We start from the raw sequence: 21,012 nt of genomic DNA, 5'->3' as shown, positions 1-21,012 counted from the left end.
ATATCCAGCTCTCCCTCCTACCCACCCCCTTAACCTGGATTATTGGTGCGGGGATGCTGGATTATCCCCTACACTATGTTCTGCAGAGCAGGCTGGTATCTCTGTGGTGTACCCTATGAGCTTCTTTGGGGTTGCTGCCCCTAGCTGGGGCACTTTTATTGTCAATAAAGGTCTCAGTCTCATTCGTGAGGAAGATCATTTGGATGGTTTGTCTGAAATTCATTCCTTAGAATGCCAACCAGGTTTCCACTTGGCTGCTTTCCCAGCACTTAGTTTCAGTTTCGTTTACTCCACTCTCCCTCTCTTCACGTAAGGAATGAGATAAGAAACCTCACTGGCAGCAGACATCTCATCACTCTCTTGATTCTAATGGGGAATGGAAGGTAGGAACGATTCTTCATTCCAGGGGACTAATTCTAATCAAGATCAGTGGGGTAAATCCTGAAACTTTCTCTCGTATTTTACCAGATTCATTTAATTAAGAGATTCTAAGGCCAGAAGGGACCACTGTGATCATCTAGTCTGACTTGTATAGAACAGGCCAGGGATGGGAAAATTTACTGTCCCTCTGCGCCACATACAACAATCTTCAGAAGTTCGAGAGCCGGGGCATGCCTGCCAGGGCTCGGGGCGTCAGCCCTGTGGCGGGGTGGTGGGATTAGGGCAGGGGTGGGCAAACTTTTTGGGCCGAGGGCCACATCTGGGTGGGGAAATTGTATTCAGGGCCGGGGCAAGGGGTTGGGGTGTGGGAGGGAGTGCAGGGTGTGTGGGGGGGTGCGGTGTGCAGGATCAGGCTCAGGGAAAGGGATTGTGGCAGAGGAGGGGTGCAGGGTGTATGAGGGGGCTCAGGGAAGGGGGTTGGGGTGCAGGAGGGGTGCGGGGTGTGGCAGGGGGCTCATTGAGCAGAAGCCCTTAGCCCTACCACCTTGTGGCAGAAGCCCCGAGCTCCCCCAAACAGTCTGGTAGGCATAGAATGGGGTGGGCAATGGGGGCTCCGAAAGCTGCACTTTAACTGTAAAAGAGCCGCAGGCGGATCACGAGCCACGATTTGGCCACCCCAGCACAGGCCATATAACTTCCCTGAAATAATTCCCATTTGGATTAGATCATAGCTTTTAGAAAAAAAATCCAATCATGATTTTTTTTTTTAAAATCAAGAGTTTCCCTGAATAAGGACAGAGTACAAACTGAGAAAGGAGCGCAGAATTTGTCCCCTTGTGATAAATCTATATAACCAAGTGCAGTAAGATTTTAATCTAGAAAAAGGACCTTTTGCAGTATTCAGAAAGGCAACGGCTGATAATACAGTTCCTGCTTATCAGATTGTTTTCACTAGTTTCCAGTGTGCTATTGAGAACTCGGATAGTGACTGAGATAGTTTGGAGAATATTTGGAGACAGTATTTGGTCCTGCCATGCGGGCAGGGGACTGGACTCGATGGCCTCTCGAGGTCCCTTCCAGTCCTAGAATCTATGAATCTATGAATATCTGTGTCCTGTTGGGGATTTCCATTTGACTTTATGAGATCCTGTTTGTAACTGTAACTGGCACTGTGAATTAGATCATCTATTCGGGAGCAGATATTTAACACCTAGTTGGAAGCTCTGTCTAGAAGAGTGTGACAAACCAATCAAGGGGTCCTCCGCATTGAATGGCCCTCCCTGGGTCAAACAATGGGGTTACTACCAGCCAGAGCCTTCTCCTTTGCCTCTGAATGGGCTGTCTTCACAGCAAGGGGGTTGGGGGAGACTGGACTTTCCTCCCCTCTCAAAACATGGCCCATGGGACAGCTGCAGTTTTACCCCCGGAAGGAGGGGTGAAGGCAGGATGGATCTTAGCTAAAGCCAAGGATAAAACCCAGCGGATCACAAAAGAGTGAGACTAGACTGGGGGGCGGGGGGCTTACATCCAGGAGGTTGTTGTTTTCCATAGATCTGTAACTGTTTTGTGCATTTTATGAGTCAAGTGTGTGTGTGTGTGTGTGTGTGTGTGTGTGTTTAAGAAATTCCTTTGCTGAGCCTGTTTCCCTTGCTTTTCTGCCACGTTGTCCCTGAAGCGTGCAACTAGGAAACCAGAGCTCACACAGCCAGTGGGACTGAGGAGGGAATGTGTTTAAGCAACTGGGGAGCTTGGAAGGGCTGTGGCATCGGTTTGGGGGGTCTAGATATTCAAACTGCAGGTCCCATTGCCAAGAAGGCTGTCAGACACAGGATCTGCACCTAGGGAGTAACCCAGAGCTAGGACAGCAAACAATTACTGCTCAAACCAAGACAGCTTAGCAGCACATGGGATTCCATCACAACGGACTGGTGTCCAGTCAGAGAGCAGAACTGGATTAGGTTGTGAGAGTGATGAGGGTCAATTTAAAAAAAATTATATGTTATGACAGATTTGGGTGTTATTGCCATGGAAATCCCCAGCACTGGCACATTCTTGTCTCTGTGTTTGTGCAGACCTCCTCCCTCTGAACCAAATCCCTAAGAGTCCCAACTCAAGTGTTACTAGATTTGAGACAGTGGGCTTGATCCTGCTTTCACTCTGGTGTAAAATCAGTGTGACTACACTGACTTGAATTGAGTTATTCTTGATTTAGGGCCCGAACCACAGCCGACAGCAGTGAATAGAAAAACTCCCATTCACTTCAATGACCTTTGGATCAGGCAATTGTACAAATGTGAGAGGAGATTCAAGTCCATTATTGGGAAATGTTTTCTTTCAATAGTCATGTGGATTTTGATTTGACTATATTTGCAAAGCTCTCAGTTTTCTGTGACTATTCTAGTAGTGACACTTTGCTGGCACCAATTCTTGTGAAAAGCAAGTGTTTTAACTCAGCTATTCACTAAAAGCAAGATTTGAATTGTACGTTTCCCCATTCTCACTCTGTTGGTTAGTTATATAACTAACATAGTATTATTTCTGTTTGAATGGCTAGCCCAAACAGCATGAGTTTTGAATTACGAATATTGAAATCAAATATACAATCCACAGTTAGCATTGTAGGGGTTCATTATATAAGTTACTTCCATAAGTAGTATAGTTACTAACTTGTGTACATATAGTGCAACTACTTATAGTGAGGAGTATTTTGAGAGAAGAGGGAAAGCAGGACAAGGGCACAATCTAACTGTAGGATTGTAAATTCTTGGTTGCAGTGACCCTTGGCCAAATTCAGAGGTGATAGGTAAGGTGATGTAAGTTGGCTCTTGTTATACACAAGACTCTCTTAGACCTACTTACACCTGTTTCAGAGGACAAAATTTGATCAACAGCCTCTGGTTCATTCATCTCTGGGTAAGGGGCTATGGCTTCATACATACAGGGTATGTTTACACAGGGATGAAAGACCCGCGGCGCAGCCACAGCTGGCCTGGGTTAGCTGACTTGGGTTCACAGGGCTTGGGCTGTGGGGTGAAAAAATGCTGTGTAGATGTTTGGGCTCAAACTGGAGCCTGAGCTCTAGGATCCTCCCACCTTGCAGGGTCCTAGAGCTCAGACTCCTACCTGAGCCTGATTGTCTACACATCAGTTTTTCAACCCCAGAGCCTGAACCTTGTAAGCTCGAGTCAGCTGACCCAGGCCAGCCGCATTTTTTCTATCCCAGTATAGACATACCCACGGAGACCACGTTCATCAGTGGGAATCAAACCTGGCACTTCCAGCACTCTATTCTTTAAGCCAGGAGTAGGCAACCTGCGGCACGTTTGCCAAAGGCGGCACGCGAGCTGATTTTCAGTGGCACTCACACTGCCCGGGTCCTGGCCACCGGTCCGGGGGGCTCTGCATTTTAATTTAATTTTAAATGAAGCTTCTTAAACATTTTAAAAAATGTATTTACTTTACATACAACAATAGTTTAGTTCTATATTATAGACTTATAGAAAGAGACCTAAAAACGTTAAAATGTATGACTGGCACGCGAACCCTTAAATTAGAGTGAATAAATGAAGACTCAGCACACCACTTCTGAAAGGTTGCTGACCCCTGCTTTAAGCTAAAGGAACTGTTAACTATAACAGACTCTTAGCTTTGTTGAGGACGCCACTAGAGGGCGCATGATCACACATGCTTACAAGGTATTTTACCTACAAATCCCCCAAGTTAGGCCACATCTACACTATGAGGACAGCGATGCCATAGCTATGCTACAATAACCCCACAGTGTAGATGCAGCCAACAGTGGCAAAAGGGGTTTGTCCATCGCTGTAGGAATTCCACCTCCCTGAGCAATGGTAACTAGATCAACGAAGCATTCTTACATCCACCTAGCTGCATCTACACCAGGGGTTAGGTCAGCATAGCTATGCCAATCTAAATGTTAAGTGTACTCCTAAAATAAAGCTCATGCCAAGTGTCTGACAACCAGAGGAGTTTACCTACTAGCGGAGCTGTCATTTGTAAATAAGCATACATGCAGGCACCACAGTCATCAGTGCAAATTAAACCTGGACCTTCAGAATCAAAGCCATAGCTTTGTGCCATTTACAAACTCTTCAGAATGAAAGCTTTCATTTAAAAAAAAATGAAGACCTTTTCACCCTTTACGGTTGTAAAGATCAATTTCTGAATGTGACCTGTCTTAGAATGCTCTTTTGTGGTTATTGTTGTTTGATTCCAGCTCTTGCGATTTGGAAGCAATGGCTGCCAATGAGAAGCCCTCAGACATTATACGAAAGGCCCGAAGAAAACTAACAGATGTTCTTCAAACAGATCCAGAGGCTGTCTTGAGTGCTGTAGATGCCCATCTCCTGATTACAGAGAGAGAGTACTTCACACTGAGTCAAATAAACGATCCACAGAAGCTAATAGTGACACTGATTGAAACAGTACTCGAAAAGGGAGAATCGGCCCATGAGCAATTTCTAGATTGTTTGGAAAACCTGCAACACACATTTCCAGGCTTAGAATCAATTTCTGAGTATTTAGAAGACGGTGAGTAAAATTTTCTTTCTAGTGGATTTTTTTAAGATCAAATAATATTTCAGATTATCTCTAAAGAATGATCCTCCTCTTAAGGAAAAATCTTCTACAATTTCATACAGAACGAACACCTTTCTATAGATTTTTTGAACCATCCTGTATAATTTAAAAGAGAGTCATCTTCCAAACAGCCGTTCATATCCATCACTCCATCTATTATATCTTTGTCTAATCTTTTACAGTGGAGCAGGATGGGATCAGGTTACTAGACTCATTTTCACTTGTAGCCTAGGCAGAATTTGATCTCAGGAGTCCAGATGCTTTACATTTCTTAAAAACCCTTTGATAAATCCTGTTAGATTTTTCCTAACGGACAATGTAAAAGCCTAGTTTATTTCTTTTAAGGGTTTCATTCCTGGATCTCTATCATAAATTACTTTTTTATTTAAAAGAAATCCCCAGTGGATAATTGAAGAATATATCAAAGCAATGTGCTCATTTGATATAAAAGTAGATCACATCTCATCTGCCCATGACTCTCAGAACTTTCTAGAAATTATATTATATTATCTCTTCTTTGCACTTATGTTGTGTTACTATTGATGTGTGCTATCTCCAAATACTCTGGTGTAATTTTGGAAGGAAGGAAAATTGAAGTCTAGTGTCAAGAACACCAGAATATCAAGAATCTTGAAGAATCTGAATAGGATTTTATCTGATATTGTTTTTTGAATCTTTAGATCCCAATAATGGAACTGAGAATCCAGAAGCTGCAGTGTTCTCAGAGAAAAAGAATGGACCAGAAGATCCAGAAATGGTTGTATCATCAGTGAAAAAGAATCTTCCTGAGAGCCCAGAAGCTACTGAGCCCTCAGAGAAAAGGAACGGAGCCGAGACCCCAGAACCCGACACATCCTCAGAGAAAGGGAACAGAGCTGAGATCCCAGAACCCGACACATCCTCAGAGAAAGGGAACGGAGCTGAGAGCCCAGAACCCGACATATCCTCAGAGAAAGGGAACAGAGCTGAGAGCCCAGAACCCGACACATCCTCAGAGAAAGGGAACGGAGCTGAGAGCCCAGAACCCGACGTAGCCTCAGAGAAAGGGAACAGAGCTGAGAGCCCAGAACCCGACATATCCTCAGAGAAAGGAAACGGAGCTGAGAGCCCAGAACCCAACACATCCTCAGAGAAAAAGAATAAAGCCAAGAGCTCAGAACCCAACACATTGTCAGAGAAAAAGAATAGATCCGAGAGCCCAGAACCCAACACATCTTCAGAGAAAGGGAACGGAGCTGAGAGCCCAGAACCCAACACATCCTCAGAGAAAGGAAACAGAGCTGAGAGCCCAGAACCCAACTCATTCTCAGAGAAAAAGAATAGATCTGAGAGTCCAGAACCCAACACATCTTCAGAGAAAGGGAACGAAGCTGAGAGCCCAGAATCCGATGCATCCTCAGAGAAAGGAAATAGAGCAGAGATCCCAGAAGCCACTGCATCCTCAGGAAAGGGGAAGGAATCTGAGATCCTAGAAGCTTCTGCAACCTCGGAGAAAGGGAAAGGGAAAGGAGCGAAGAGCCCAAAAGTCCCCCTGACTTCAGAGAAAGAGAATTCTGAAGGTTTATTTATCCTCAACATTTTGGGATTTAACCTTTAGGCCTTGTGCCCTGCCAAAGCTCCCAATGAAATCAATGAGGGTTAGCCAGAATAAGGCAGTTGGGGTTGGGACATACCATGTTTAAGAAACATTTAAGGTGTCATCCACCCTGTCTGCACGGTATTACACTATATCTGCAGATACAATGGTGAGAGACTTTCTAAAATAATCACCTTTAGAATCCTTTAGTCTGTGACAACACATTCCCTTTTTTACCCATCATACGAACACATACTGTATGAGATTCAGCACTATGGTTTTACCAGACAGAAGCTTCCAAATTAGACAAGGAAAGAAACTCAGCAGTATTAGGTACAGTAGGTCAACACTCACACACACTATGGGCTTGCAAACACCTACAATGAAAAGTGAAGTTGCTAACTGGGACATGCTTGTGAATCTCATATTTTCTGTTATAAATAAACCTGCTGTAACTAACTCATGTCATGCCCTATTCTCATCTGATTAATGTTAATTGGACTAGAAGCAACAAGACAGTTACAAATACATGACCTTAGAGAGGTCATAGATTATAGGCTTTTGTGTAGGTTTTAAAAAGGCTTTTGTGAGGATATGTTAGGAATCTTTAAGATTAATAAACTGTCTTTCTGAAATGTAACCCTTTACTTTCTGGAACCAGAACAATTGTTCCTACAAGCCCCAAATGAACTTATCGGACCTTGGAGAAACATGCCGGAGTCAGCACCAGCTGGTGACCTGTTGGCAGCGAGGACTATTGGGAAGGAACCAGAGGGAGCCACTCCATCAAGAACACCAGCCAAAGGGTAATGTCTCTGAACAGTTATAATGAGCTGTGATTAGAGACTATTCCGAGATTTCCTGCACTACTGTGAAAATCTCAGTAGTAGACTTGAATTCTGGTTTCAGTCACCCCTGTGTAAATCCAGAAAAATACCCCTGATGTCAGTGTGGTTAGGACCAGATTCTGATCTCAGTCACACCAGAGTAAATCCATGGTTATGCCAGTGAAGTTTCTCTGGATTCACAAGGATGTAAATGAGCAGAATTTGAATCTAAAAATCCACGTGCTTTGTCAGCCCCAATTATAGTGCCACCAATGTATAAGTTCTTATACAGCCAAGTCCTCCAACCTGAGAAAGAACCATAGAAGGCCCTTCATACAACAGAGCAGGTGTAGTTCTACTGTGCAGGGGAAGGATGTGGTAAGATCACTCAACAGGAGGTCTGCAATCCCCACATGCTGTGGATTAGTACTCCATGGGTAGAGATGGGGTGGTGCATCCACAGCAACAGAGATCTGCTGCATTGGACAGAGGGATGCAACTGCTCAGGGGTCTACTGGTGGCCAGAAGTATGCAGCTGCTCTGGGGTCTACAGGTGGCCAGAGAGATGCAGCTGCTCTGGGGTCTACAGGTGGCCAGAGAGATGCAGCTGCTCTGGGGTCTACTGGTGGCCTGAATCAGTCTGTAGAAGGCTCCCATTGCCCAGACCACCACAGCCCATTTGCTAGACCTGTGCACTAGGCAGAAGAATTGGCCCATAGTGATTCAAAAGTTATATCCTATTTTGACACCATTTTGCTTCCTGTACAAGTAACATTGGGTACCAATGAGTCAACACATTTGTGTGGCCCCAGCAGCCCTATGTAAAATATTTATTAGACAGTTAACAGGGTCAATATTACAGCTGAACAAACCTCTCCATACAAAACCTGGTTTTCACTTTGTTCCAAGTTGTATGATGCACCCAGGATTTAAACCAGGCATGTGAACAAAGCCTCTTATTTTTTGTTGCCTACACTTTTGCAGCTTCCTCAACAATGACTGGTTTGAGTCCCAGCTCCTCGCTCTATAAGGTCCCAGGCAGGCCACCATCTCTTCTCCCTTGGGATACTGACACTCCCTCTATGGCCTCCCTAAGATTCCTCCTCTGTTGAGATTCCCATTTAGATGTCCATCTCCTCTTGCCTGGGCAATGGCAGTTCCCTCCTCTAATCTCACCTCCCCGGACTCCTCCATACAGTGTGCCTGATGCCCCTGATGACTTCTCAAATGTCCACAGATCTATGTCTAACTTATACCTATTCCCAGACAGTTCCGCTGGCACCTTGTTTATTTCAGGTTCCATTTCAGAACCACCATCCATATGTTTCAAACCTCTGTCTTCCTCTACATCCTTTTGTGCATCTAGCAGCCGCCATAATCACGGTATAGTGATGCAAGAGCCTCTCTCTCTCTGCAAGTCCCTACCATCTGGAACACCCAGCAACTTTCTACCTCATCAAGGTTTCACTTGTTTTAAGATCTTATCTGAAAATCTCTCTTTTTTTCCCTGTTTCTAAACATTTCAATTCTATCTTCCCCTGTTTTCTTTATATTAACTTTATAGTTTTATTACAGTATTTAAAACTGTAATGCACTTGGAATACAGTTCATATAAAAGACAAGATACAAAATATAGTACCTACTTGTTTACAACTGACAGTATATGTGCTCGGTGCTGTACAATACCCAAAAATAAACTGAAAGCTCTTTGGAGCAGGGATTATCTACAAAATATAGTTATACTGAGGATCATTGGCTTTTAAATATATAGCAGTTTTGATGGTGTAATACAAGCCTTGAACACTAGATAGAGCAACTAGCACAGAAGTATTCTGTTCAAAAGCACAGCAGGTTGAAATGAACATGTTGCATGGTGGGGAGAACAAAAGATTTTTAGTATTTTAAGTATCAGGGGGTAGCCATGTTAGTCTGTATCCACAAAAACAACAAGGAGTCCGGTGGCACCTTAAAGACTAACAGATTTATTTGGGCATAAGCTTTCGGGCATAAGCTTTCGTGGGTAAAAAAACCTCATCTGAAGAGTGAGGTTTTTGCCCACGAAAGCTTATGCCCAAATAAATTTGTTAGTCTTTAAGGTGCCACCAGACTCCTTGTTGTTAGTATTTTAAATTTGTCATGAACCTTTTTGTTTTGTTTGGGTGGAAAAAATTCTATTTTATCTTAATTTTAAAAAAAATCCAATTGGACAAAAGTGGAAGAAAAGTAAAAAGTGAAAGCGTCCCCCCCCCCCCCCCCCGATGATTTCAGAGAAAAAAAGTCAACTTTTATTTTCAAACTTGAAGAAGAGGAAAATTTCAATTGAAGTGACAATTTTCAACTCAAACGTTTTAGGAGAAAATGTGTTTATTCTCCATCTCAAATTGTTTAACTTGCAGATTACCTGCTAATGTTCCAAGAATGCTACAAGACTAAGTATATTAAAGCTAACCACGGCTGCTTCACAAATCCTGTTCCTTTTTCTTTATATTTAAAAAAAAAAATCTTTTCTGTCCTAGGACTTGTGATTTAGAAACATCTGCTGGTGAAAAACCCTCAGAGATTATACGCAACAAAAGAAAAAGGTTAATTGAAATTCTTCAAAAAAACCTAGAACTCATCTTGGATGAATTACTCTCCCAATCCATTGTCACAGAGGAGGAGTACAATACCTTGGATAAAACAGAGGAGGATCCCAAGAAGAAAATAAGAAAATTGTTGATTCTGATACAGAAAAAGGGGGAATCATCCTGCCAGCAATTTCTGGAGTGTTTAGAAATTGTATTTCCAGGTATAGATCAGGATTTATATTTAAGCTATGGTGAGTTGTATTTTATTTTTATTTTTCATAAGGAAAGAATGTGATAGCCATAAAATTGAATATGTCCACATTTCCAATCAGAGATCTATATTAAGAAATATATATTTTAATGTAAATGTCTATGCAGCAAAGGAACAATGTTAAGTCCTGGCTACACTCTGTCAGTTGTTTTCAACCCAGCTCACAAGCAGGCCGGCTAGGTAACCCACACAGTGAGGAACCATACATTAACCCTGTTGTGTGTAGATATGAATTGCACATGGAATAAACCATTTTAGAAGATGGATCCATATTCAGTGAATATCTGTAGTGTAGACAGGCCCAAAGATAACATATTCAATATACAACAACATTATCTTCTGATGGAGAATTAATTGAGAAGACCATCATAATCTGTCATTCTGTCAGTCTTAACTCAATCCTAGATACACAGCTCAGACTTTGTTAAAAAAGTTTTATGAGAGCTTCTCATATGAGTGTATAGATCTCATACCTCTCACTGCCTCCATCCCCTGTACTCTAATGTTTTGCACCTTGCAGAGAGAAAGGTGCTATCTTCCCACTTCACTGTCGGATAATTTATGCATCATGACTCCGTTAATAGGACTTATACCAAATCCTATACATCAGTGGCAGAAAGCACTTTGATATCAACACCAAAATAACCCAACACCAGCAGCCCCTCCTATCAATTTGTCTCTGAATATTTCTGTTCTTGGTAGAACAAGGAGATCCCTGGAGGGTCTGCCCTTAGGACAATCTCAGTGTGGGGGTTTTTAGGGAATTTAGCCAAATCGCAGACCCTTATGTCCATCTCACATAACCTAGAAAAAATGTATAATCTTCAGAGAAAAAGAACTCCCCGTCTCATTTCTTTGTCAATGGAAGCAGAGAGTGACCTTATTTTTCTATTCAGTGACAGATGTAATTAAACTGGAACAGAGCTTTTTTAGGGGCTGACCCACGACTGTGGAATTAACTCCCCCAGGAACTAAGGACCATCACAAACCTCACCAACTTCTGGCCAAAGTGCAAGGTGTCTTTCATTGGCCTTGCGCTCTCTAATATATATTTCTTTTTAAAAATCCAAAACCAAACACACCCCTGCTCACACTTCTGGGGATAGGCCGAGAGAACAAACAATTGACAGAGGTGCATCGTGCTGCTTAATGCATTGCTGGAAGGTGCTCGGATACTTCTGTGATGAGTGTGGTGTAAGAACCTGTAGAAAAGAGAATTTCACTTAATGCAGTTTTCCTCTTGGCTCCCTTGCCAAATTGTTTTATTCCAGAGGAGAAAGTTGACACCCCGCAAGTACCAGAGCTGGTAGAGAAAGACCTTCCTAAAGGTATTGCCTCTTACAACCCTTCCTGCTGGCTACTGTATCACATTATTGTAAATGATAATGGTAACTACCTTCGAACTAGTTCTGACAATTTTACTAGATATTACTATTTATTGGTATAATTCTCTGAATGTTATAACACTGGAAGAAAAATATATTCCAGACAGTGCTTCATTAAGGGCCTTATTCATATCCCATTGAAATCTATAGGAGCCTTTCCACTGGCTTCAGCGGGAGCTGGATCAGTCACTGTGCTAATAGATAGGGGCCCCAATTATAGACGAGGATCCTAGATGCTACTGCAATACAAACCATAAATATAATAATTGAGAAACTATATTTAGCCAGTTGCTGAGTGGGGAGCTGTCTGTCAGCCACGGCAGCAGCAGAACAGTTTTTAGAGGCAGAGGTGGGTTTACAAATTGACATTTTTGCCCTAGTAGTGCACATTAAATTTGAGGGAAGGGAGAGTAATAAGTTCCACTCAAAAAGTGCTAAATAAAGGAAACACTTGAGGATTTTAAAGTTAGTGTGGTATTTCCCTCACTGTTACAGTAGTTCTCTGGTTATTTTCACTGAGAGAGAGTAGTGACTCAAAGCAAAATGATTAGCAATATGGTAATACTATGATTGTCAGTTCAGGACCATACTTTGTAGAGAATCTGAGGTTATTATCCTAACAATACCAACTAATTTCTGTAAGTTTAATTTGAGCATTGAATCTGTGAAATATTTTGGTTAAGATCGTATTTTTTCTGGTAGTAGCACAAAAAGTTTTAGAAATGAGTAGATTTCCATCTTTCTTCCCAGCATGCTTTTCCTCACTGTATGTTCAGATTTTCAGTCGACTCCTCTTTGCAAGTTCTACAAGACTATTTCCTAAAGTTCAGTTTCTGTACAATTGAGTATAACAGTATTAGGTCAGGTTTCAGAGTAGTAGCCATGTTAGTCTGTATCTGCAAAAAGAACAGGAGTACTTGTAGCACCTTAGAGACTAACAAATTTATTTGAGCATAAGCTTTCATGGGCTACAGCCCAGCCCACTTCATCAGATGCTTATGCTCAAATAAATTTGTTAGTCTCTAAGGTGCCACAAGTACTCCTGTTCTTTTTAGTATTAGGTCAGTGTTAGAAGAGGCAAGCCAGTTGAACTGCAACTGGATATACAACCAACATCCATGGACCTTTTAAGTCCAAATTTTGGAGTAATGTTCTCATAGTCCAACCAAAGCAAAAACTCCAACACAGTTAGATTAAAATTAAGAGTTTGAAAAGGCTTCTTTCACCCTAATTTCTAAATTACTGTAAGCAAAACAAAAAAACAAACAACAAAGGTTTTATGCAGTCAAATTTAAGTCTCACAAAAGAGGAAATTCCCAGATCACCTTCCCACCTTTCCCCTAAGGAAGGTCTGATAAATACAAAACATCTCCTTCTAGTAGAGTGTTGATGAAATTGTTTATTTCTTGCCTGATGGTCCTTGATACACTGACAAGCTCTGCACTCAGGACATTCAGCAGTGTTTTTTTCTGCTACTCAGTAAATATAGAGACTTAGTAATTAAATGGTGATAATATATTTCCCTTTGGATTTCTTCCTAGATTCTTTAATTCGGGAGCAAGAAGTTGCTATTCAGCAAGACCCAGAACAAAAGCAAAAAGACCTTCCCAAAGGTAGTCCTCATATAATTTTCCATGTGCATGTGTCATTAGTATTGCATCTCATTAGTTAACAATACTATTAGATTTATGATGGCTTTGAATATTTTAGCTAATATAATCCATACAAAAACACTAAGCCTTAATCCTTAGTGGTTTAGAACATCTCCATTTAAAACCCCAGGATTAATGATGTAGCAGATGCAGGAGTCCTCAGATACCACTGTGAGGGTATCAGGATAGATATGTTAGTAATGCACTGTACATATTATCAGACTAGAAGGCACAAAGGCAGCTGCATATAGCAGTGAGCTGTGAGAAGGCCTGATTTGTGAGTGGTATTATGACCCCCGACTCTCCAAAGAAGAGAGCACATTGTATCATGGAAGACGTGGATTTGTCCTCAGGTGAGGCTGCAGTTGTCTATATGTCCCTATAAATCATTTTTATGGGAGAGGAACGAAGAAAGGTTGGGAACATGGGCAAGATTAAAAAAATCACTAATGTCCATCGTTGACTGTTAACAGCAACACACTACCAGAGGGAAAACTAAGAATACAGAGCAATCTAAATAATTATTGAAGCGCATGAGAAGTGTAGTTCCTTGATGTATCTGTCACTTCTATGTATTGCCATCCTCTAATTACAGCTTTACATCACTACCCTAGTGTCACAATCAACAATTGCCAAACAATATCACAAAAATCACAATGACCCTGCTTCTCCACTGCATCCCACTGCAACTCAGAGGTAGTGAGGAGTGGTCAGGGCAGGGAGCCGGTTACATCTCCCTGATCCTCAACATCCCAGAACCTGTGGAAATTAGAGCAGCCTGGGGCCTACACTAGTTCATGCCACTAATGCAAGGTCTGTAACAAACCTCATGCCAGGGGAGGATCAGATATAGTACTCCTCCACTCCACAACACCACTTATGTCTCCCTGTGCTAGGGATTTGGGGGCTGGGAGCCACTTCTGCCAACTTGCCACAAGTTGAGAGTTCTCCTACTCGGGAGGAATTCTACACAGGTTCTCTCAGGCCATTTCCCACCACCTAGGTAGCACAAGTGGCCTTTGCAAATAAGATAATTCAGCCCTCTATTTTCGGCTCTGAAATTTATGTTCATATTTTAACACTTTTCCACAGAGAGAAGAAAAGCATTCAGAGAAGTTCTTTCCAAGTTAAAATTACAGAAGTATGAAAGCAGAAAGCTCAGGATGAATGATGTCCTGGAAATCAACTCAGGAAGTTTAAAGGACTGGACTCCTCGAAAATTAAGAGATTTACCATGGCATTTCCTGAGGAAGGTCATGGCTTTGAATGTGACAGCCAGAAGCACAAGCTTTAGGTGTGGGGCACCTCATGATCAAGGAACCAGGGTGGATGAGGAGGAACAAGGTATCGATGAACAAATTTTCTTTTTTAGTGACTCTGACACTAAAGTCTCTGTGAATCCACTTGATCTTCTCTGTGCTGTTCTGCTTTGTTCAGACAGCTTCCTACAGCAGGAGATCCTGTCCAAAATGTCCATGTGCCAGTTTGCCCTCCCTCTGCTGTTACCTTCTCTTGACACCCCCAAGTGCACCCTAATGCTGTGGGCCATGAGGGACATTGTGAGGAAGTGGAGGCCGCACTCCCTGGCAGAGAGCAGGGGATTCAGGGAGGAGAGCCTGGTGCTCACAGCAATGCCAACCATTTCCTTTGTGCGGATGGGGAGCTGCAGCTTCTCCAAGTCCAAACTCCTCAATGAAGTTCTCAGCCCCTCCCAGCAGCACCATGATTTCTTTATCCATCAGGATTTGTCATCTGGGAACGTCCCTCGTGAAATCGCAGATGGGTTGATAGAAATTTCCTGGTTTTTCCCTGGTGGGAGGAAGAATTTGGATCTTTTCTCAGAACCTGTTGCAGTTACAAATCTACGTGGAGACATTGAATCGCACTGGCTGCAGTTTAGCTTTTTAACAGAGGTCTCCTCAGCTGTGTTCATATTTGCTGAAAACATCACTGAAAGGGAGTACACTCTATTATCATCTTTGAAAGAATCCACAACTAAATACTACTTCATTCTCAACCGCCAGGCTGGGAAATCCAGTGAAACTCTGGCATTCCTTAACAAATTAGCCCCTGTGCTGAAACTGAAAAATTCACATATGCTGATGAAAGATAGCAGCACAAATAAAGCAAAATTTGTGGAAAAGCTGCAGTCCACCATACAAAGCATAATGAACTCTTCTCCCAAGAGGACAGGTATAGAAGATATGGCTGTGATAGCGCGTGAACTAGGAATCCAAATAGATGAAGACCGTGTGGAATGTCAGACTGCGAGCAACTGCGTTAAAGAAATCACCACAGAAATAAAGGATGTGGCATATTACAAACAAGAAATGCTGAGGCTCCAAGGGGACTTATGGAAAAGCCTGGCTAAAGTGGAAAAAGAAATGTGCCGAATGAGAAGGCAGGGGGATATCCCTGCTGAGAAATATAAATCTCAGCTGAAAGATAAAACGTTGGAATTACGTAACCAACAGAATAAATGTGACCTTACTGATGGTTTGACTCAATTCATTGATGCAATACAACATCTACTTCCATTAGAAAAACATTATTTCCTGAAATGGATGAAATTTCAGCTGGATCACATTGCTAGGGGGAATCTTTCTAAACTACGGGCTGAATACAAAGAGAAATGCAAGTCTTTAGGAGATGACCCCAAACGGCTGGCAGAACTAGATAAATTAATATCTTCCACGTCTTTAGGGGTTGAGCATTTCATGCGTGAGTTGGGGCAGTTTTATGAGGCTGAACACTCAATGGTTAAAGAAGGCAAAATTCTAAAAAGTAGAAGACAATTCAGCCATCTCCCAGGCATAGCAGCTGACCTGATGCTGGAAGGGTTTCCTATTGAGCTGATTGATGGAGATGCATCCAACATCCCACTGCAGTGGGTGACAGATGTTCTGACCCAGCTCCATGCCAAGCTCAGGGGAAGGTCCAAAATGCTGGTTCTAACAGTGCTGGGAGTGCAGAGCACTGGGAAATCCACCCTCCTCAACACCATGTTCGGCCTGCAGTTTTCAGTGAGCAGTGGCCGATGTACACGAGGAGCCTTCATGTTGCTCATTCAAGTTACAGAGATCTTAAAAAAGGAACTGGGCTGTGATTTCATCTTGGTGATAGACACAGAAGGCTTGAAAGCCCCTGAATTGGCCAAGCTGGAGGACAGTTATCAACATGACAATGAGCTGGCCACACTGGTGATTGGACTGAGTGACATAACCATTGTTAACATGGCCATGGAGAACGCCACCGAAATGAAGGATATTCTGCAAATTGTGGTCCATGCATTTCTCAGAATGGAAAAAATAGGGCATAAGCCAAACTGCCAGTTTGTGCATCAGAACGTCAGTGATGTGTCTGCACATGAACAAAACATGAGGGACAGGAAACACCTCCTGGAGCAGCTGAATGAAATGATCAAAGCTGCAGCAAAGATGGAAAAACTAAACAAGGAAATAAAATTTTCTGATATCATGGAGTATGATCTGGAAAAACACAATTGGTACATCCCTGGGCTGTGGCATGGAGTCCCTCCCATGGCTCCGGTGAATATGGGATACAGTGAAAAAGTGTATGAGTTAAAGAGGTATCTGTTTGAATTCATAAAGAACCGCTCACTTAAAAGAACCCCCAAGGACATTCCACAGTTTATTGAATGGGTCAAGAGTCTGTGGAATGCTGTCAAACATGAGAACTTCATCTTCAGCTTTAGAAACAGCCTCATAGCTGAAGCCTATAACCAGCTGGCTGTGAAATATTCTGAGTGGGAATGGGATTTCCGCAAGGAAATGCACCTCTGGATAACTGAAAAAGAAACTGTCATTCAGAATCTTTCTCCTGATGAACTAGAAGCTGATAAGTCACAATATGAAATGCAACAGAAACTACTGTGTGGAGAACAGAGAATTCTGGAGCTTTTAAAACAATATTTTGAAAGCGGGGCAGCAAATCTGCATCTGATAGAAAAGTACAGGGAAGATTTTATCAGAAGTGCAAAGAGCCTGAAAACTGAGCTGGAAAGTTATTCATTTAAGAAATGTAAGGAAGCCATTCACATTAAAAAAGGCCAGCACAAGATAGCCAATATCCAGGCTGAGTACATGAAAGTAATTGAAGGGAAAGTGGACATGCTTTTAGACCAATGCAGGAGAAAAGAAAGTAAGTTGGAAAATAAAGAATTGGAAATGGAATTTGAAAAAATGTGGAAAGAAACATTTTCAGAATTATCGCCCATTTGTTTACAGAAACATGAAATTCATGAAGATATAGAGTTCCATCTGAGAAAAGACCTGGATAACAGAGGGAGTTCTGTCAATCAGAAGATACAAAAAGCAGGAAGCTTGATGAATTATAGAATTAACTCTTTCACAATGAGAACTGAATATTTAGACTTTTCATTTACCTCAGCTGTGAAACATTGGTTTACAAAAAAACGGTCACAGAAAATAGAAAAACTTGCTGAATCCTTGATGGCCCAATGTAATAGTTACATTGAAGAGAGAGTCTATTCCAAGGCAGACTATGATGAAACCTATTGCAGAGAATTGTTGCATTTGATCAATGAGAAACTTCAACAGGAGGAAGTGAAAAAACTGCAGACTTCTGTTTGCTTTGAAGTTGATCTGAAACTTCACATTTTGGGGGAAGCCGCTCATGCATTTCAGAAGATGCATGAAGATTTTCTCAAGGAAAATGATCCTCAGCAACGACTGGAGAAGCTGAAACCTCAGTATTTCTCTACATTTCGAGACCATTACTTGGAAAAAGATGCCCGACAAAATAGAGCCAAGGAGTTCTGTGATCAGTGTCTCAAACCTGCCTTAATGGATTATGTTAGCAAAAGACTCGGACTGGAAATAGTGGATGACATTCTCAGCAGCGGACAGTCTATTGAATATGCCAGCCGGAGCTTTTTCCAGTTCACTGTGCAGAAGACGCTGTTAGAAGATGGGAACTTCAACAACTATGTGAAATACATTCTCAACTATGAAAAGTTTGTCAAAGCTTGGATATGGAGGCACATATTAGATTACTACAGAGAGGCTGAGGACTTGGAAGATCTGGAGGAAGAAATTCTATCCACGATAATAAAGAAAGTCAGGGATGCTCTGGAGAAAGCCGAAGATGAAAGTGTTACGACAGTCTCAGCCTTTCTAAACAACTTTTGTAAAGTGCTGCAGAAGGACCTAGTCATTTCCAAGGATAGCTTGGTGGGGATACAGTTTAAAAACACAGCAGATCCAGATCAATTTTCTACTTTTATTCAAACCTTCCTTCCTGATCTTCAGAAACAAATACTAGCTGAATTGAAAGATTTGGAAATTAAATCAAAGCTCTCCCATCTGCCACTGAAGCCCCAGGATGAAATCTTCAAGCGAGTGTTTGGCTGTGGGAAGCAGTGTCCGTTCTGTAAAGTCCCCTGCGAAGCAGGAGGAGGGGATCATAAGGAGCATTTTGCATCAGTACATCGTCCTCAAGGGCTAGGAAGATACCAAAATCTGGTAACAGAAAAGCTTACCTATTCTCTATGTTCTTCTGATGTGGTTTCCAACACTGAATTTAGAAATTCAGACACAGATTGGAAGGATCATCCTTATAAAGATTATCGTCAATATTACCCGCATTGGCGCATTCAGCCAGATCCTAGCATTACTGCTTCTGATTACTGGAAATTTGTTTTTAAGGAGTTCAATCAACAGTTTGCTAAGGAGTATGGTGCTAAACCAGCCAATCTCCCAGCAGACTGGCAAAAAATAACCAAAGAACAGGCTCTGGAGAGCCTAAAGGAAGCATTTACTATGAAATAAACATGCAGACAATCCGCTTAAATGGGATATACATGTGATCAGACAGGAAAATGAACATTCTTCTGATTTAAAAACAGACATGAAAAAAATCCAACTTCAAACAAATATGTAATTTCATCTATGAAGCTATCAGGCACCGTTCATAACTTCAGAATGAAAATCTTTTTTTTTTAATTGTAAGAGAATCAAGTCTTAGGCTTTTGAATGCTCAAACCACAGATACATTTCACCAGAGCCAAGGTGACATCCAATAACCAATTAATTCACTCCCAAAACAGATCAACTCTCCTACTAATTCAAGTATCCATACCCTAACCCAGGCAGCTAAACTCAAAGGGTAGGATACACCATACCATGTAATCGTATTTTGCCCAACAAAATCTGTTTTATTAGAAAAGCTGGACAGTGTCATTCCAGATAAAGGGTTATATTCATTTCTGGCCCCCGTTATAATTGGGACAGTGTACCATGATCAGAAATTACCAAATCCCATTCCATTGATGGCTCACTTGTAGTGCTATCTCTGTCCTCCATTCCATGTACTCTGTTCACCCCCACCTGTGGTCTGTCTCCTCATCTTTGCTCATGCCATCTACTCACTTCCCCCATTACCATGTTTCCTGATGACTAGGCTCCTAAAAGTAACGGGTGGAATAAACCATCTAGACGGTAACTTGTAGAGCAGCTCAGGGTTCCAGTGCTGAAAATAATCCAATGAAAAGAACTAGGATTCTAAAAGAAGTCTAACAAGAAGGGGCTCCTGGCACAGAGCAGCACCTCACTCTCTCTTCTCTATCTGTCGGGGGCTGGATGGTCTTGATGGCTAAAGACTAGGACACGTGGGTTCTCTTCCTAGTTCTGAGATGGGAATGTGGGCTAGTGGGCCAGAGGTACTGAGAATAGTGATTCCTGGGTTCTGGCCTAGCTCTGCCACTGACCTGCTCTGTTACTTTAGGTAATTTCACTTCCCCGATCCCTCCCTATGCCTCAGTTTGTCCTTTGTAAAATAAGGGACAATGAATCTGACCCACCTCTCTGTGGGTTATGATGCTTAATTCAATAATGTTCATTTCTCTAATGGAAAACATTAAAGAATGGCAAGTTATTGCTGTGATTATTATTAATTTGATAAAACGCGTGTTGGGGCAGGGAAGAAAAGCTTAAAGCTGGTTACTTCAAACATGAAGGGTTTTATTTTCTTCTTGTAATATATTTCTGTTGATTAATCCAGGGGTCAGAGTGTTACCCATACTTTTAGACGCAGGTACTAATGTCTACTAGCGAACTAGCCTTGCATACTGCTTTAATACTGTTGAAAATTCATCATCGCATAAGGACAAAACAACTTATACAAAAGAACAAAATAAAATTAATACAATTCTTTGCTTTATAGTCACTGGATGTTGATTCATTATAATGTTCATAGGTGACTTTTTACAGCAAAATTATCCTAAGAGGAACAGTTCATGGGGATAAGGGATAATTTCAAATGAGAGAGATGGATAGACCCCTTAGTATAATGCATTACCCTTTCCCACACCAACAGGATGTTGACTCTTCACCATTATTTATCATGGATTTCAGCATTCTTGCCTAATTCCATGTTCCTTATAATACAGGGGCAACCCTTTTCTTCATCACTCTCCCAACAGCATCATAGGTGTTTGGTCCAACTGATTAATTTTGCATGAACCACACACTTGATCACTGCAATTTACTGTGAGGAAAATTTTGTTTACCCCACCCCCAGCTTCACAAGTGCAGAAGGCACTCAGAGACCACAGACAAGAACAGGCTATAAATGAGAAGATTCCAACAGGCAGGGGAACTGTGCACATGCACTATGCAGTGTGGGGCTGGTAAGCCAGCCTGTTTCCCACCAGAGGGCCAAAAGTATTTCTGATTCTTATAAGCTGTAACTATTAACCTGATTTTCCAACTGAC

The 21,012-nt window shown here is 41.9% G+C and overlaps 1 protein-coding gene across 3 annotated transcripts; it reads left to right on the top strand.

Moving 5' to 3' along the window:
- Positions 1 to 304: 304 nt before the first annotated feature.
- Positions 305 to 20,447, top strand: LOC117876227 (interferon-induced very large GTPase 1-like). Of its 3 annotated transcripts, XM_034768171.1 has the most exons (8): positions 305 to 383; positions 4,619 to 4,932; positions 5,661 to 6,539; positions 7,218 to 7,362; positions 9,900 to 10,201; positions 11,493 to 11,549; positions 13,148 to 13,219; positions 14,351 to 20,447. In XM_034768171.1, the coding sequence occupies exons 1-8, from the start codon at positions 370 to 372 to the stop codon at positions 19,066 to 19,068; spliced, it is 6,501 nt and encodes a 2,166-aa protein (XP_034624062.1). In that variant the 5' UTR covers positions 305 to 369; the 3' UTR covers positions 19,069 to 20,447. The 3 variants fall into 3 exon arrangements, with proteins under 3 accessions (XP_034624062.1, XP_034624064.1, XP_034624063.1); XM_034768173.1 differs by lacking the exon at positions 11,493 to 11,549 and having other exon boundaries at positions 9,900 to 10,171; XM_034768172.1 differs by lacking the exon at positions 11,493 to 11,549.
- Positions 20,448 to 21,012: the final 565 nt, after the last annotated feature.

Source organism: Trachemys scripta, chromosome 4 (genome assembly GCF_013100865.1).
Source record: "Trachemys scripta elegans isolate TJP31775 chromosome 4, CAS_Tse_1.0, whole genome shotgun sequence".
Taxonomy (NCBI): Eukaryota; Metazoa; Chordata; order Testudines; family Emydidae; genus Trachemys; species Trachemys scripta.
The sequence above is the reverse complement of the archived record's forward strand: the minus strand, read 5'-3'. Positions and strand labels throughout refer to the sequence as shown.